This window comes from Anabrus simplex, chromosome 2 (assembly GCF_040414725.1).
Source record: "Anabrus simplex isolate iqAnaSimp1 chromosome 2, ASM4041472v1, whole genome shotgun sequence".
Classification (NCBI taxonomy): domain Eukaryota; kingdom Metazoa; phylum Arthropoda; class Insecta; order Orthoptera; family Tettigoniidae; genus Anabrus; species Anabrus simplex.
In genome coordinates, this window is record NC_090266.1 from 1,003,770,684 (window position 1) to 1,003,788,245 (window position 17,562).

At 36.5% G+C, this 17,562-nt stretch overlaps 1 protein-coding gene across 1 annotated transcript in view; it reads left to right on the forward strand.

The window, feature by feature from the left end:
* LOC136864634 (syntenin-1) overlaps positions 1–16,438 on the forward strand; it is a 161,230-nt gene extending 144,792 nt beyond the window's left edge. The window contains exon 7 of the mRNA XM_067141885.2: positions 5,814–16,438. Coding sequence (XP_066997986.2) covers positions 5,814–5,868 — 55 coding nt within the window. The 3' untranslated portion in view covers positions 5,869–16,438. The remainder of the gene's footprint in view (positions 1–5,813) is intronic.
* Positions 16,439–17,562: the final 1,124 nt, after the last annotated feature.

A 17,562-nucleotide genomic window follows, 5' to 3' on the forward strand; every position in this document is an offset into this window, starting at 1 on the left:
ATACGACTGCGATTTATACCACATAAAGTCCGTATTGACAACCTGTTGTACATAACTACATAGATGATGATGATGATGCTAATAATAATAATGATGATGATGATAATAATAATAATAGTGATGATGATGGTAATAATAATAATAGTAATAATAATAATAATAATGAGATGATGATGATGATTTACTTCTGAGTTTAGAAAGACCTTGACATAATAATGAAGCTTTAATTTGGAAATAATTATTAGTTTTCAGAAAATTGTCTCTGAATAACTGTGCCGCCGGATTAAAAATATTTCCTTAGTGCTTATTTAATGCTCCCGCTTTATATCTGTTGACGCCAATAAATCACTTCCTGTACAAAGAGAAGGAACTGACTTGTTCTCTCCATTCATTCTTCGTATATATTTTTTTTTAAAAGGGTTCCAGGAATTCAGATTTTTATTTAGGATATTGTCAAGATATTTCTCTTCAGACATTTTCTTTTCTCTTAGCAAAAGTTTCACCAAGCATCTATACTCTGCTTTGCACTCATCGTTATTTCTACTGTTGAACGCTCTCCTAGTTTTGCGTTTAAGCTTCCTAATAGTCACAGTGTAGTACGGGGATCTGAATTTTCCCTAATTATCCTTTCGGGAATTAATTTATTCATTCCAGTATTTAAAATGGTTTTGAAGTTCTCCCAAATGTCGTCCATCCCCTTGTCCTCCTTTAACCAATTAGTATAGCACAAGCTCAGATAGTTTTGAAAACTACGGAGTCTCCCCTCGCATAGCACGAAATAGTCTTAGAAATTCCCACACGCCTCATATTACAAGTTTCCCAAGAAAGATCAAGCACCACTGCACTATGGTCACTAATCCCCTGAATTACGTCACAAGATATAACTGTCATCCGGTCTGACTAGAAAAACATCTAAGAATGCTTGTTTACGTGTGTTCTTGGTAATGACTTGGGAAAAGCCATTATTCCACACTAATAAGTTAACTGCTTCCTGTGATAGGCTCCCCTGTAGTTGCCCCAGCCCAGTTTATCGACGGTAGGTTTAGATCCCCTACAATTATAGTTGTTTTTCCGTAGCTTATATTTGCACATGTCACAGTGATCGTGTTTAAACCTGATTTCGGTGGGCGATTAGCTCCAATACCGACTATATTTTGTTTCTTGGATGCATTGTTTACCTCTATCCCAATTATTTTGCAGTCATCGAGAACACATTTTAAGGTACTGCTTAGCTCTGGCCTTACACAAATGAAAATTCCCCCTCCTTTAGGCCCTCTATCCCATCTAAACTTTGGAAATTTTGGCCTGAATATTTCTGAATTATATATATTATCTGAAAACCAACTTTCCATTCCCACAATTCGCAGGGTCACTCACATCAACTAAGTTTTCAGATTTTGCGATTTTATTACAATACTTCCGCAGTTTACCTGCAACAATTTAAAAAACACCCGACCCGGTATCACTGCCTCTCACAATGTCCTGTTGGTGGCCCTGATGTCGTCGTAGCTGCATCGAATCTGCTCCCATCGTCGATTGTCATTCGGCTGCCCATTCTACACAGTCATCCGTTTTGCCACTCCTCGCTGGTTCGGATGAAGTCCATCCCTGTTGAAGTCCCTGTTGTCGATCCAACTGTTGCCGTAATCTATAATCTTCATTTCCGTATTGACGAATTGCACAATTAAAAATAGGAGAGGATTTCCACCAATCAATACTTATTTATTGCATATATTAAACTTCAGGACCGGTTTCGACTACACTACTTTTAATTAGTACCGCAACATAATACCCTGGTTCTACTTTACCAGCGATTGGTACTATTGTGAGGGGCAGATGGCCTGGATTTTGGACCCTTTTAGACTACAAGCATCATCGATTCAGGATTGTGATTTGGAAACAGCCCCTTGGTCAGTATATACTGTACTATTGTTTTGCGATAGTTTCTGGGAACGTGAGGCATTGCAGATCGAATCCAATGATTGTTTTAAATTCATATTCATCCATTCATTCTTATTCCATTCATTCCATTCATTCTTAATCACATTTTGAATTCTGGTCAGTGGATGGTCTTGGACTTTTAAATTGTCATTACATTTCGTCTCATTTCGTACCATTAGGGACCGATGACCTAGATGTTAGGCTCCTTTAAACAACAAGCATTATCATCGAAACATACAAAAACAAACCATGAACAGATTGGCCTTCAGTCATGACTCAGACTGAAAAACGTCAAATAATGAGAAAAGTGAATAAAGATCCTAAATTGAGTGCTACAAAGATTGCTGTAAAGGTGGAACAGGAAATGGGAACACTGTCAATCCACAGACAGTAAGAAACGTTCTTCGTGGGGCTGAATACAACTGAATAGCCCGCAGAAAACCATACATAACCAAGGTGAATAGATGCAAGAGACTTACATATGCCAAAAATCACGTAAATGATTACGAATTCTGGGAAAAGGTAATATTTACCGATGAAAGTTTAATATATCTGCTTCCAACGGAAGAGTAAGGATATGGCGGCAGAAGAATCATGAACTGGAAGTGCAAAATCTCTCGGCCACTGTTAAACATGGTGGAGGATCTGTACTTGTATGGGGGCGTATGAGTGCGAATGGGGTAGGCGGTCTGTGTTTTATTGAAGGCAACATGGACCACAGACTTCATATCAACATACTAAAGTCACATCTTCCACAGAGTGTGAACAATATGGGTCTTACAGATGGCTACATCTTCACACAAGACAATGACACCAAACACACAGCTCTGAACACAAAGCTCTGGTTGCTACACAACACACCACGATGGATGGAAACCCCTCCGCAATCACCAGACGTCAATCCGATTGAGCATGTGTGGTGCATTCTTGAAGACAATCTACGAAAACACAAGATCTCAAACAAGAATGCTCTTAAGGAGCTATTAATGGAGGGGTGGGAGATTAAGGGGGAAACTACAGAAAATCATGCAAGATCCATGCCAAGAAGGTTGCATGAGGTGATAAAAAGGAAAAGATTACCTACCAAGTATTCGGAAAATATTCCCATTCAATTCCTTATATGCGGGCTGATGACCTTAGATGTTATGCCCTTTCAAACAAGCATCATCATCTATTCCTTATGTGCGGGAGACAAATATATTTTTGACGTGAATAGAGATAAGTGTGATTTTGTTTTTGTCATTTTTGTTAAGAGGAAACAATGTTTTGTTAATATGTAATGTATTTGCAGGACATAGTAAATAAACCTGTACTCAAGTCAAAATTAAACTTTAATGTTCTAACCTTTATTTGGCCTGTAAACCTCACAAGGCTAGGTAGACTAATACTTTTTCGAGGCATTGTACTTCGGCCAGTCAGCAATGCACACCACCATCATTGTAATCATCAGATGTGTATTTCAGTATGGGCATTGTATGATGCCAAAGTAGCAGCAAGAATCAGAAGTCCTAACACTGCAGCCAATGCTGTTGTGGAGGTACAGCGTAACCTTGGAGAAGGCTATGTTCAGTGCACAGATAATCTTCTAGAACAGTGGTATTCTAAGTGTTGTATGTGCACCAGTAGGGGTACGTGTGGTCGTGTCGGGGTACGCAAATTTATCGTGGTTTCTGTTTTCAGTGAGCAGTTTGGAAATGTAGTTTATCCTGCTCAGTTTCAATAAACCTTGTTTTGGTTTCAAGTTTTTGTCTACCACTTCACAGTCCCCTTTCTGAATTATTCATTCTAAAATGTGTGTCAGTTTGAACCTCCCATGACTAAGTATGTAGAAATGCTTGCTTATGCCACATTGCCCTTGTGCAATTTTTTTGTTTCAAAATCCTATCATTCACTTCATTTTTGTCAATAACGGTATATGTGGTACATTAGTAATTGTTGCATTAATAATTATATCCATAATATATCGTTGCTAGGCAATGAAAATCTCATAATTCCACTCGGGAGAAAACCACGTTTCTCTATCTGCCTTTTGAAGACTTGCCATGTTGCCTGAGAAGGGAACAGACGACTCCAATAGTCTAATAATTGGGCTGTCATTAGGCAACAAAAGTAACAGGAACAGTTCTGCGGCCATTGCTGACTGCTCAATTTTGCGCTTCTTTTGTAAACTTTACTCCGAAGGAGTTACGGCGTTTCCTTTGCCCAGTGACGATTATATATTGTACATTATTGTTATTATTGGGGAACGGGGTGGTGTGGCTGCTTACTTGCTTGTCTGTCTTCCTAGCAATTGTGGTTTGATTCTTGGTGTTGCTGAGGTGGGATTTTCATTTGAAAATTCCGCGTTGTCAGGAACGGCATGCGACCTTACATCCCTAGCCACAACTCGTTGATGTCTCAATGCGTGCAGTGACCTTGAGCAAGCGGGATAAGCTGGAGTTAATGATTATTGTTAATATTATTATTTAGGATTCAGCAACAGTCGTTTGTTATTCCTTGTATAATCACAGTATACTAGTACTTCAGGGGTGCAAAGGTAAAACAATTTGATTTTGGAGATACGCCAAGCAAAAGGATGGAATACCACACGACAGAGCCTCTTTCTAAACGAAATAAGGAAAACACAGTGAATACAAAAGCTATTTTATTGCTAATTTCGTGGCGGATGGATTACTTTTCTTTACCAGGGTTTCAGGTAACTGTGACAGGCTCTGAGGGCCAGGTAGTGTTCGATGACAACCCGAAAATCATTGATTTTTAGGAACTTTTGTGCCAGTGGAGTTGGTGCAGATAGTTCAACAAATCGGCATCACAAACCACCAGTAGAAAACATTTAACTATCACCACATTCCAGGTTTGGAAAGTATTTTAAAATATCAACTTATACACTTCTAAGAAGTTACATGTATTAGTTGCCTGCAGATTTTAGGAAATCATATTATTTTGGGCTCTTTACTTTGTATAAAGATAATGCATGCATGGGCACATAGTGTAATTTTTTTTCTCTCAAAATAATATTGAACATAAGTGTATGATTTTCTATTTGCATTTAGATTTTTTAAACAACCAACATTTATAAACATTTTAAGCTAATTACCCCACTGATAAGTTAAAAATTTAGGCTTCTACAAATTTTTTTACGTACAAATGAAAAAACTCAGCATTGAGGTACCAGCCAACTGGTAACTCAGCACTTAAAAGGTTAATAAACACAGAAGTAAGTTGCAGGGGAAGCTGGTAGTTTCATAATATTAAAAATAAAAATTATAGGGCTGAGAAAGTCTAGTGTTCTGATAAAGAAGCCTGCTTTATTATTACCACTATTATTCATTAATTCCTGAGAGCAGCTTGCTCTCACAAAGATCTTGTCAATGTGTGGAACATACAGTACATGGTGTAGTTAAATTGAGACTTTTTCTAATACATGGTATACTCTACAATACATGTGTGGCATTGATTTATTGTAACATAAAGGATATTGGTATGTGGTCTCCTGTATCACAGATCTTTCATCACATCTTGATTTATGTTCGGTTTTTATAACAATGAACAGATTCAGAACTGGGACAACAGGCTTATGACAACATTTATTGGCATACACGTTTCCATATGAGAACATTATTTCACGCATAAATCAATGATAATATACTATCAAGCTTACGCCCAAAGCTACTGAGATGTTGCACAGATCACAGCACAGGAGAATCTGTCTCGAATCTCATGAGAGTCTTGATCTGCGACTTATGTCTTGAGCAAGAGCATTACCCATCACTACTCTTGACTTCTGCTATTAATTTAAAGATCTAGATTAAGTTTATGTCTTGTAGACATTCTTTGATAGCCTGTAACTGTTTATTTTTTATTATTTTCAGAATGGCCCCCAGTCTTCTAAAATCGTCCATGGATCATTCAGTCCCAGAGGTGTAAGGTAGCAGTGCCCTTCATATTGTAAATTTTTTGTTTATATCATTGATAGTCCTTTATTATATTACTCTTTAATTCATTATTGAAGTTTAGTTTTCAATTCATGTGACAAAAGTGTGCCATTGCAATTTGAAGCACTCTGCAATCTAAATAAATAAATAAATACATTTTATATTTGCTGTAAGTCTATGTTGAACATTGTCCATAATTTGATTTAAGGGGTATGCTGTTTCCATTTTAGAGGTCTCATTCTTTTGTACTTGTTGGGTTGTTTGCCAAAGTAAAATGAAAACTATTGTTAGTATTCAGTTGCTATTGGCAAAAGGCATTTTCTGAAGAGGTATGGCTCAATTTGTGTGATTAACATTGTCTTCTGTATATTAGCGAAAGAACATCACCAGTTATTTTATTTTGCTTTGTTAGCTGTGAAGTATTCATAGTATTACAGGGTATGCTTTTAACGTAATTCTTTTATCAATGAAGAGTACTGGTAATTCTTTAGATCATTTTCACGAGTTATGTATGCAGAATTTCATTCCATTAAGCAGTGAGGACCAAGTTGCATTACATGACTTTTAATTTGCCTTCTATTAAACTCAAATATATTTTATGGAACAGATAGCTATATGAGCTGTAATGTTGGTTTGTGACTATAGAGAACACATTAAACTTTTGGTACCATTCCAGTTCATACAGGCAGTGTGCATTCAGAATTCTAATCACAGCCCTCTTGTAGGATGTTCATATTTTCTCTTCCTGTACTTGCTCTAAATACTTGAGGTACTTCACTAGTTCCTTTGAACTTTATTTTAATTTTCCCTGCTGAATTGCATCATGAAATAATGTTTTACATTTATGGTCAGAAAAACTAACAGATTGTGAGTACATTGTTTATATTGAATTTTAAAATGTTCTTTATACCAAAGCAGTCTGTAATCATGATAGCATTCTTCAGAACAGAACTGATAATACTTATACATTATACATATATTTCAAGTTTTAGTAACCTCTTAGCAGATTCATTTTTAATCACTATTTCAAATGTGATGAAAATATAATTGGTGATAACATTGTATAGCAATTGTGGAAAGAATATTACAAGTTGGAGATCCTATTCACTTGAGATGGAGGGAAAAACCTGCAGCTATCGTACAGCCTACTGATAAGTGCTTAAAAAAAAACTGCAGTGACTAATTTACTGTATACCTCGAAGATTTCTTTAAAAGTAAAACTTTCATTTATTTCATATTGGCATTCCCACATGTATATGGTGACTGGCTGTAGTCATTACATTATTTCTAAAAACATTCTTGGTGTATTTTTCTTCCATCTTATACTGCTTCTAATCTTGTGAACTAATGTTAGTCATGTCATCCTTGGTAGACTCAAGTACAGTATGTGGTTGTCTACAAAACTGATATAACTCTAGACAGTTTACCACACAGGATGCAGTTTTGTTCATGTCTGTATAACAAGCCATTTCAGTCATGCAAGAAGTTAATACCATTCTTGCTCTCTGTCATTGTAGAGGAGACAGACAAATGTTCCATTGTGATAGTACACAATCTTGTGTAGTAAACTTTTGTCCCCTAATACGATGGTGGCTACAGCATTGCCATACATTAGTTCTGTTGAGGGGGAAAAAAAGAACAAAATTTAATTCTCTTTTAAGAGTCATTTCTATGCTTCATTGTATATACGAGTATGAAGTTTCTATGCAGCCTATTGGCTTGTGTAAGACAAAACTGTGCCATAAGGTTAGAACCTTCTGTTTTATTTCCCATGTTAACAAAGGCTAAAATGAAGATAGGTGTGGTAGGTAGCTGGCTGTAATGAAATGTATGTATTTAATGAATAAAATTCTTTAACATATTAGTCTGAGGCTTTTTTTCCTACATGTTCTTGTCAAGGAATGGAATTTTTGATGTTCATAACTGGAGTCTGTTGAATTTTTTAACGTTTTTCAGTATTTATTTAATAGGTATCCTTTGTTCCTTTTAGTCTTATAGTGATTGTGGTGTTTTTATTATTAGTAGTAGACAAATGTCTCTTTATGTACTTTATTATTACACTTGCCATGAACATGAGATGTAGTATCATAATGATGTTATAATGTAATGTTATAGTTTATAAAATGTGTTGACTAGTATAAACTTTTATTCGTGTGTTATGATGGGCAACGAAGGAATCTAGTGTGAAAGCAGTGGAAAATAATTACTATAAAGGTTTTAGAAGTTCCACAGAGAAAGTAGACTTTTGAAAAGACATGCCAGAAATAAATTATTTTGTAAGATGATCAAAGGACTAGCAAGAATGGGGGGCGGGAGTGCGCACATGCTTATATTATTATTATTATTATTATTATTATTATTATTATTATTTGAGTGGAATAGTGTACCTCACATGTTAAACCTCCTTATATATCAGCATATTATTTTCCCTGGAGTCTCCAAATTCTGAAAATTGAACTTGTGCTTTACTTTTATTCTATTTATTTTTCACCATCTTCATCCTTATATTCTTCTCGGGGATGGTAATAAGTTCTTATCTTTCCTTTTGAGCAGAATCTAACAATATTTTATTATATCTTCTTCAGGAACCTGTCGTCATAATTCACATTCAGGTGATGCAAACAAATGAATAGGCCTACAGTCATTGTAGTTTATTGCAGGGCTACCAACTATTTGCAGCATGTAAGCTTCATTGTAATCACTGTTTAGTTGCCATATATAGTCTTTCCTGTTGCACTGTGGTTTCTTGCCTAGCTTGCTTGGGCCATATCTTTTTTCAAGGGGCTACTGTGTGATGTATTGTCACCCCTTTGTGCATTAGATTTTGAGGACTTTGAATTGTTCATCTATTCATAATTTTTGCCTTTGTTTTCGTCTTGATATAGTCTGCAGTACACGGTGAAAAGGAAGTAATGTTTTTGCTGCATGTATTCTACTTAAGATTGTCAAAGGAAAACTAGCTTTAATGAAACTAGTTTCTTCTTAGCTATAGTTTGGCCCATTCAAAATAAAAGTATTAACCCTCTTGTCGGCTGGTGTAATAAAAATGTTTGCATCATCATAGACTGGTTTGATGCTGCTCTCCTTGCCAACCTATCCTGTGCTAATCTTCTTTCTTTCTACAGAACTACTACTATCTGCGCACTTTTTAGTGGTAGATTTACACCCTAGTGCTGAATCGGTCGACTTCGGTTATCTTCGAGATTCGTATTGGCAACCTATGAAACACAAACTAAGAATCGCTTATCATCGCTGTGCGACATCTGGTGTACACTTTACGTACTCGTACTGTTGTTTTTTACACAGCAAAGCCAAACTATAGAATTCATGCTAGGAACACGTTTCGCATTGGGAAATATTATATATTGTGTGTGTGACACAGTTGTTTAGAAAATTCATATCGATCGATCATATTATCGATTCAATTCAGATTTCATTTACATTCGGTTGGCAGTATTTACCGGAACCAGCAATGCTCCCTTCTTACTCCTCACCGAGTACAAAAATCTATCACTAAAAAGTGCGCGTACAGTACATCCTACATCCACTCTGATCTGTTTGTTATATTCATGCCTTGGTCTACCCCTATTATTTTTACCACCTACACTTCCTCAAAAACCAACTGAAGAAGTCCCAGGGGTTGTAAGATGTGTCCTGTCATTCTGTATCTTTTTGTGGTTAAATTTTGCCCAATTATTTCAGTCTTGCCAATTTGATTCAGTAGCTCTAATGCATGATTCAATTTACTCATCTTTCCTTCAGGATTCTTCTGTAACACCACATTTCAAAGTTTGTTCTTTCTTTCTTTCTGTCTTTCTTTCTTTCTTTCTTTCTTTCTTTCTTTCTTTGAGCTAGTTATTGTGCATGGTTTACTTCTGTAGAATGCCATGCTCCAGACAAAAGCATTAAAACACATCTTTCTGATTCCTCTTTCCATGTTTGAAGGGAGCAAATTTCCTTTCATTTCTTAAGAAGGACCTTCCTTACTTGTGCTAGTATGCATTTTATTTTGTCCTTACCTTTGCCATAATTTGTTATTCTACTACCCAAGTAATTAAGACTTCATTCCTTGATCTAATATTTACTACTTCGCCTGACTTCATTCCACTGCATTCCATTACTTTTGTTTTGGATTATTTATTTTTATCTTCTACGCCTTTTGATTACTGTGTCCATACCATTCAGTAATTTCTCCAGATGTTCTGCAGATTCTGCTAAAATAACTATCATCGGAAAATCTTGAGAGTTTTGCTTTTCTCTCCTTGGTTTGAGATTCCCTTTCCAAATTCCTCTTTGATTTCCTTTACTACCTGTTCAGTTTAAACATTGATGAGGAGAGGGGTCAAACTGTAGCCTTGCCTCACTCCCTCCTGAATTGCTGCTGCTTTTGCTGAGCCCTTGATTCTTATCACTGCAGGCTGATTTCTGTGCAGATTTTAGGCAATCTTTTTTTACTCTTTTTTTAACATGAGATGATCATCATAGTGACTGTAGTTCAAAATTGAGAAAAAACTTGGTTTATCCACCTATTCAGTACTATACAGTTCAGTCTGAGATGGATACAAGTTACATCATATGTTACCATGTATTTTATTTTTCAGATCGTTTGTAAATGTATTTATTCAAAATTAGTTTCAGCAGGCTGAAGAACCTAACAGTTGTAAATTATGCAGTTCTGAAAAAATTTCTTTCCCTTGTTTTAATTGTTGGATATGTGTGTTTTTTTTTGTTTCTCCAAAAGTTTTCCTTGATATTTATGTATGCAGCATCATCTACCTTTCCTATAACCATACAACCTTCGACATCCTTGCACTTGTCTTTTAGTTATTCTTCCTTAGCTATCCTGGGCTTTGTTTACATCTTTCTATAATCACTTCTGTTCTTTTATATCCTCATTTTTTGTATTCTTGGACTTTTACTGTACAGCGGTCAGGTCTAGTATCTTCTGAGTTATCCAGATAGACATTACCTTTCTTCAGCAGCCCTACTGGTCTCATTCTTCAAGACTGCCTACTCTTCATTTATTGTGTTCCTGTCAGCTTTTTCATTTAGTCCCTGTGCAACATGTTTCTTGACACAGTCCCTCACTCTGTTTTTGTCCAACTGGTCTAGGTCCCATCTTCTTGCTTTCCTTCCTTTGTTACATTTTTTCAACTTCAGACAATATTTTATGACTAAGTTCTGCTCAGTGTCCACATCTGCTCCTGGGAAGGTCTTGTAATCCAACGCTGTTTTTTTGAATTTTCTGCCTAATCATAATAAAGCATATTTGATACCTTCCATTGTCTTGTATACAGCTGTTGTTTGGGGTGTTTGAACAAAGTATTAGCAAGGACCAAATTATGATCGGTACAGAGTTCAACCAGCTGACTTCCTCTTTCATTCCTTTGTCCCAGTCCAAATTCTCTTACTACATATATTTTCTTCCTTCACCTACCACTGCTTTGCTGTCTCCTGTCACACTTAGATTCTTGTTTCCTTTTTGTGTGTTATATTCATTCTTCTATCTCTTCATATATTCTGTAGATTTCAATCAATCAATCACTACTGATCTGCATTTAGGGCAGTCGCCCAGGTGGCAGATTCCCTATCTGTTGTTTTCCTAGCCTTTTCTTAAATAATCGCAAAGAAATTGGAAAATTATTGAACATTTCCCTTGGTAAGTTATTCCAATCCCTAACTCCTCTTCCTATAAACGAATATTTTCCCCAATTTGTTCTCTTGAATTCCAACTTTGTCTTCATATTGTGATCTTTCCTACTTTTAAAGATACCACTCACACTTATTCGTCTACTGATGTCCTTCCACGCCATCTCTCCTATGACAGCTCGGAACATACCACTTACAAGTAACTATTCTCATTTTGGTTCCGTATTGAAGTTGACGTATATCTCAAATATTATTATAATATTTGGGATGCACAGTACATACCACTTAATTGAGCAGCTAGTCTCCTTTCTCCCAAATCTTCCCAGCCCAAACTTTGCCATCATCCGTTGAATTAGTAGTTGTATAGACCTGCACTATTATGGTGGGCATTGGCTTAACAATAATCAATTCGCTCTGCTGGTCATACAAGGGGGGGGGGGGGGGATAAAATAAAAATGGGATTTTATATTTTATTTAAATTCATTTATTGAAAATCACATGGCAATTGCAATTCATTTTTCCACATAGTTTGCTGCTCTGGAAATGCATTTGCCCCAGCGTATGGGCAGATTTTCGATTCCCTCGTAAAAAGAACAGGGTTGCGTCGCCAGCCAGTTGCGCTCAATGTCTTCCACATCATCTTCAAATCGTTGCCCTCCTAGAGCTTCTTTGAGCGGTCCAAACAAATGGAAATCGCAGGGTGATAAGGCCTGTCTGTAAGGAGGATGATCAAGCGTAGTCCAGTGAATTTCCTGTAGCTTGGAGACAGAGCTGCAGTATGGAGCCGTGCATTGTCGTGGAGGATGTCCTGTTGAATCGATTGGTCTCGTCTTTTGCAACGATATGCCACTCTCACCTTGTTCAACAGCTCGCAATGGTAAGCAGCATTGATTGTGCGTTCATAAAAAAAAAATTAGTCAGAAAAATGCCTCGCCGATCGACAAAAACGATTGCAAGAACCTTGCCAGCTGACAAGAGTCTTAGCCTTCACTGATGCTGCCGCCCCCTTTCTCCACCACTCCTTACTGGCTTGTTTGGGTTCGGGAGTGTAGTGGTGGACCCATCTTTCGTCGCAGGTGATGATCCGATTCAAAAATGCATGGTCTTCTTCTGCAAACCTTGCTGTAAGTCTCTAACAGACCTCCAAACGTCTCAATTCCAGAATTTCGGTCAAAAGGCGAGGGACCTATCTGGAACACAGTCTATCCATTTACCTTTTCAGATTCTCTTGACCTTCCACAACTATTCAAACTTCTAATATTCCACCCTCTGACTCACAGAATGTTGGTGTTCATCTTCCCGATGATTGCCTCCTATTGTGTAGTCCCCACCTGGAGATCTGAATGGGGATACTGCTTCAACTCTGGAATATTTTATCTAGTAGGAAGCCATTATCAGTATATCCATACATTCATTCATTCAGAGTTGCATGTCCTTAGGAGTGATTTAAGGCTGTAGTTTCGTGTTGCTTTCAACTGTGAAGCAGTATCGAGCCATGTTAAATATTATTGCAAGGCCTTATCAGTCAACCATCCAGACTCTCACCCTTGCAACTTCCAAAAGACTGAACCATTCATTAGTCTGGTCAGTTCATAGATACCCATCTAATATAGTTGTATATGCGGCTTAACTATCTGCTTCATTGGGGCACACAAGCCTCCCCATGACGGTGTGGTTACGTGGTTCACAGGGGAGGGTACTTAAAATAGGTAGTTTAATTTTTTACTCAAATTATGCTCTTCAAATACTAGATTAATTTATTTCTGAAGTATCACATTGTAAACTCCTTATACAGATAGACATTTCATAGTGTGTGCACAAGTAACCTGCTATCCTAACTCTGCTTCCGGCTTTAGTTTCCTGGGGTAGTAAATTCTAAAATGAAATGCGCTGCTTTGTAATTTGCAGTCCTACATTACATTTCTTGTAATTGTATTTTTGTTCTGGAGAGGTTTTAAATTCTGTAAATTTGTGGAAATATTCATGATTTATTGGGCCTATTTTAGAATCAGTTACAAAGTTTAGGTATGATAGCTAGAACACCAATATTGGATTTTCAGTTACACAATTCTCTTTGAGAACACAATTTCATGTTCCGGTCTTCATCACTAATTCCTCATTTTCTTGCGGTGTTTAGTTTTCCTTGACAATCAATCTTGAGAGTCAGGGTAGCTAACCTTGACATTCTTTTGGTGAGACTCCATTTAGGCTTGCTTCCCCTTCACAGCAGTTTTGTAATCGGTACCCACATCAACCTAAAATTAACATTGTATACTTCTAAGAGACAAACATTATTTCACTGAATTGTAGCAATATTATTTTAGTACCATTACAGTTGGTTGTATTTTACTGTCATAGAAGCATTATTATTCTCAATCATACGTGCCTTGTAAGCATAAAGATTGGATCTTGGCCTATAGCTTTCTTCAGCTTGAGATCACCTGCATTTAATTTATGGAGGATTGATCAAGTCTACCAAGTACATGTCTTGTGCATTTTTTTGCCCCCCCAGTTCTGTGAACTTATCCAGTAAGTCTTTTTCCTCTTCCAAAAAATACCCTGAACACTATAATCAGCACCTGAAATGCAATATTTTTGTATGTACAGTAGTCTATAGAAAGTAACTAAATATGCAAAGTGAGCATTCGATTCGGATCATGATATTGCAACAAAATATATTTATGTTGCAAAGAATAAGAAGCTTAGTACCTGAGCCATATGTAAGCAACATAATCTGCATAAATCGCCTGTTGAGCTGGAGTGAGTTTGCCAGCAGTATTTAATATACTCTTCAGCAGCTGTATTAATTTTCCTTTTATTTTTCTCCCTGTGTTTTTTAATTTGTTTTCTTTTCATATTAATTTCAGTTAAATCATCTGATGTATTTATTACTATTAGCAGACGATCCCACCATTATGCCAGGTACGAAACTTCTGTTGTGCTGCGGCTGAGCATCAGTTTTGTAAAGCTCTCCATCAGATAAGAGCTCAGTTTCTGTTAATTAACAAAATCAAGCTGTTGTTTAAGTGTTGCAAGTTTGAAGTTAGGCCTCTATTATCACTCCAAAGCTGTACTAGTAGGAAGTGAAGTATTCGGCTGCATAATCAAAGATTGTCACAGTGTGGGAGTTTGTCCCTTTTGGAATTTGAGATCCATTTAATGTTGAGAGCTAATATTAAGTAAATTATTATTCTTAACTTATTATGATCATCTATTTTTTTGTAGTTTCACCCTACTAAATTTTGCTCCTCAAGTATCGGACAGTCATTTGCTTTGTACTTCTTCATTCTGTAGTGTGTAATTGTTGTTGGTTTGACAGTGATAGTGATAGGGTCAGATTAAAGATAGATCTGTAAACTGTTCTTATGCTTTATTGTTAAACATAATCTTGATTCTGGTAGTGAGTTTGCCATGAATTTTATGTTTACTGGAGGAATAAGAGTATATTTAGAGACAAAACATGACGATCTTGCCTCACACCACTACTCTTCAGCGGCAGCCCGGTGCCTATTAGCGGCTTATAGGATTCACTACATCTGTTGTAGCTGGATTTGCCAAAGTGTCTACTGCACTCGACACGAAGAAAGAGTAAAGACTGAAGAAAGTGGTTTGGCAACCTCTCCACACCAAACAAGATCACTTAGAACTTGTTAACACAGTAGGGTGCAGGATGCGATTGACTTCTGGCTTCCAGCTCGCTTCCAGGAACTGAGACAATCATGTTTTGTCTCCAAGTATACTAGATACTGGTCAGGTGGTGTGTGACTTGTTTTGCAATTGATGTGAATGTTCTTCCAGTGATTTGGTTGTTTTGCTGATCATCTCTCTCTATGGTCTTGCGAAACATGCTCCAAAATTCAATTTGACAAAGCTCCAGATGAGTGTACATACTTCAAACTGTAGCTTTATTAAGCATACAACTATTATTCTAAGAATCACAGTATCATTGTTTCAAGAGGTGTTCTTTTCTTTCTTGCATGCATTGCTTAATTGGAAACATTGCTGTACAAGATTTATTATTATTATTCACTTCTCTTATAATGTCTGTTAAATCATGGACATGAGTACTGGTAATTATAGAAATGGTAGGTTATGTTTTAGTCTTTGACTATCAGTGGAGTTAGGTGTTGCTGTCCAGTTGAATGAATAAACATTCTTGTATATTATACACACATTTTTGCTTGTGTCTCCTGTATTTAAGACTAAATTGGTGTTCTAAACCTCTGATAACATTTTTATGTTGTAAATTTCAAACTGTCAGCATATGCTTATACAAAAGCTTCTTCATTTTAAGTTGAAAGAATATCCTTGTTGGTAATCTCTTGAGTTAGCTCTCTATGGAGATGAATTGTTTGAACGATTCAGATCGTATGCACATAACCGAAAAGATTACCACATGGCATGACCATTTCTGTTTTCAGAGAAAGTTGTTTCAGAAACATACGCAAGTTGCCTTTCCTTCGTACCTCCTCTGAAAATCTTGCTGCCGTGCATTCTGAGGTTGCTTGTTTACACGTTACACTCTCTGTAGGTGACTGGTTGTTCAAAAGACATTTTTTATAACTTTTTTTTTGAACTCTTATTTGATATTAAAGCACTGCAAGTCTCGACTTATTCTACATCAAAGTTCTCTTATTCTATGAGATGAGATTATATATATATATGAAGTTCATTTCCTGTGACAGGTGAAACATCAGCTTCCAGAATGGTGCAGTTTCCTTCATTGATTGCATTTCTAATTTGTGCCATTTATTTGTATTGTAAGCTGGAATTAGTCTATTGAAACTTTATGTGGTTTTATCTGTGATGCAGAACTTTGTACTTAATAAATGCATGATTTTTATTAATACCAATATATCAGTATGTTAATGGGAAATTATGTATTCTAAATAAAATCTGTATTTTATTACACATGGGTATAGTTTAATTTCTCTGCCTTTTCATCTAAATACTTTCTTAATGTGAATCCTTTGGAATACCAGTTGCTGTAGCTTGGTAGGAGTGGAAGGCAGATTTTGGAATATAGTCCGGCTCCATGGCTAAATAGTTAGCATGCTGGCCTTTGGTCTCAGGGCTCCTGGTTTCGATTCCTGGCAGGGTCAGGAATTTTAACAGTCATTTGTTAATTTCCTTGGCATTGGGGCTGGTTGTATATGTCTTCATCATCATTTCATCCTCATGATGCGCAGGTCACCTACAGGCATCAAATCAAAAGACTGGCACCTGGCAAGCTGAACATGTCCTCGGACACTCCCGACACTAAAAGCCATACTGCACCCTTCTTGAGTTCCTTCGGTATTGACTGGATGTCAAATGTTGCCACGGCTGCCCTAAAAAAAAATATACTTACCGAAGGTGGATGAGATCTTCTCAGGTGCGATCAGTCCCCCGTCGTCGAATAGGGATGCATAGGAATAGTGCTTTTGGGAAAAACTATTCTCTATGTTAATTACGACACAGACTGATTTTGATTAAAATGTGTATATACAATTTTATTGATAAAATCAAGAAAAGTGAAGATAATTTTTTAAAAAAATGTTAATTACTGTGAAATAAGATTTGTTGATAGCATGTCATTACATTATGAGATTGTAAGAAAAATATATTTTTATTTTATTAACACAAAAAATGAAAATGTAATAAAATAATAATAATAATAATAATAATAATAATAATAACTGATCGGAAAAGGGTCTGAGATTTCCCCCATGAATTTAACCTTAGATTTTGTGTCTGTCAATGTCTCTTTTACAATTGCGAGTGTTTTCCGGTCTAGACCCTGTTCTTTTAATATCTGAAACAGTGATTGACGATCAACTGAATCATAGGCCTTTTTGAAATCAACAAAAGTACAAACTACATTTTTGCTTCAAATTCTCTGATGCCTTAGGATTAACTTTAGGTTCAAAATTTGCTCTGAACATGAACGGTGTGGTCTGAAACCTGCTTGATATTCTCCAATTTTTGGTTCTAGTTGCTGTTGGGCTCTATCGAGAAGGCACTGAGATAAAATTTTGTAGGCAACAGATACCAGTGA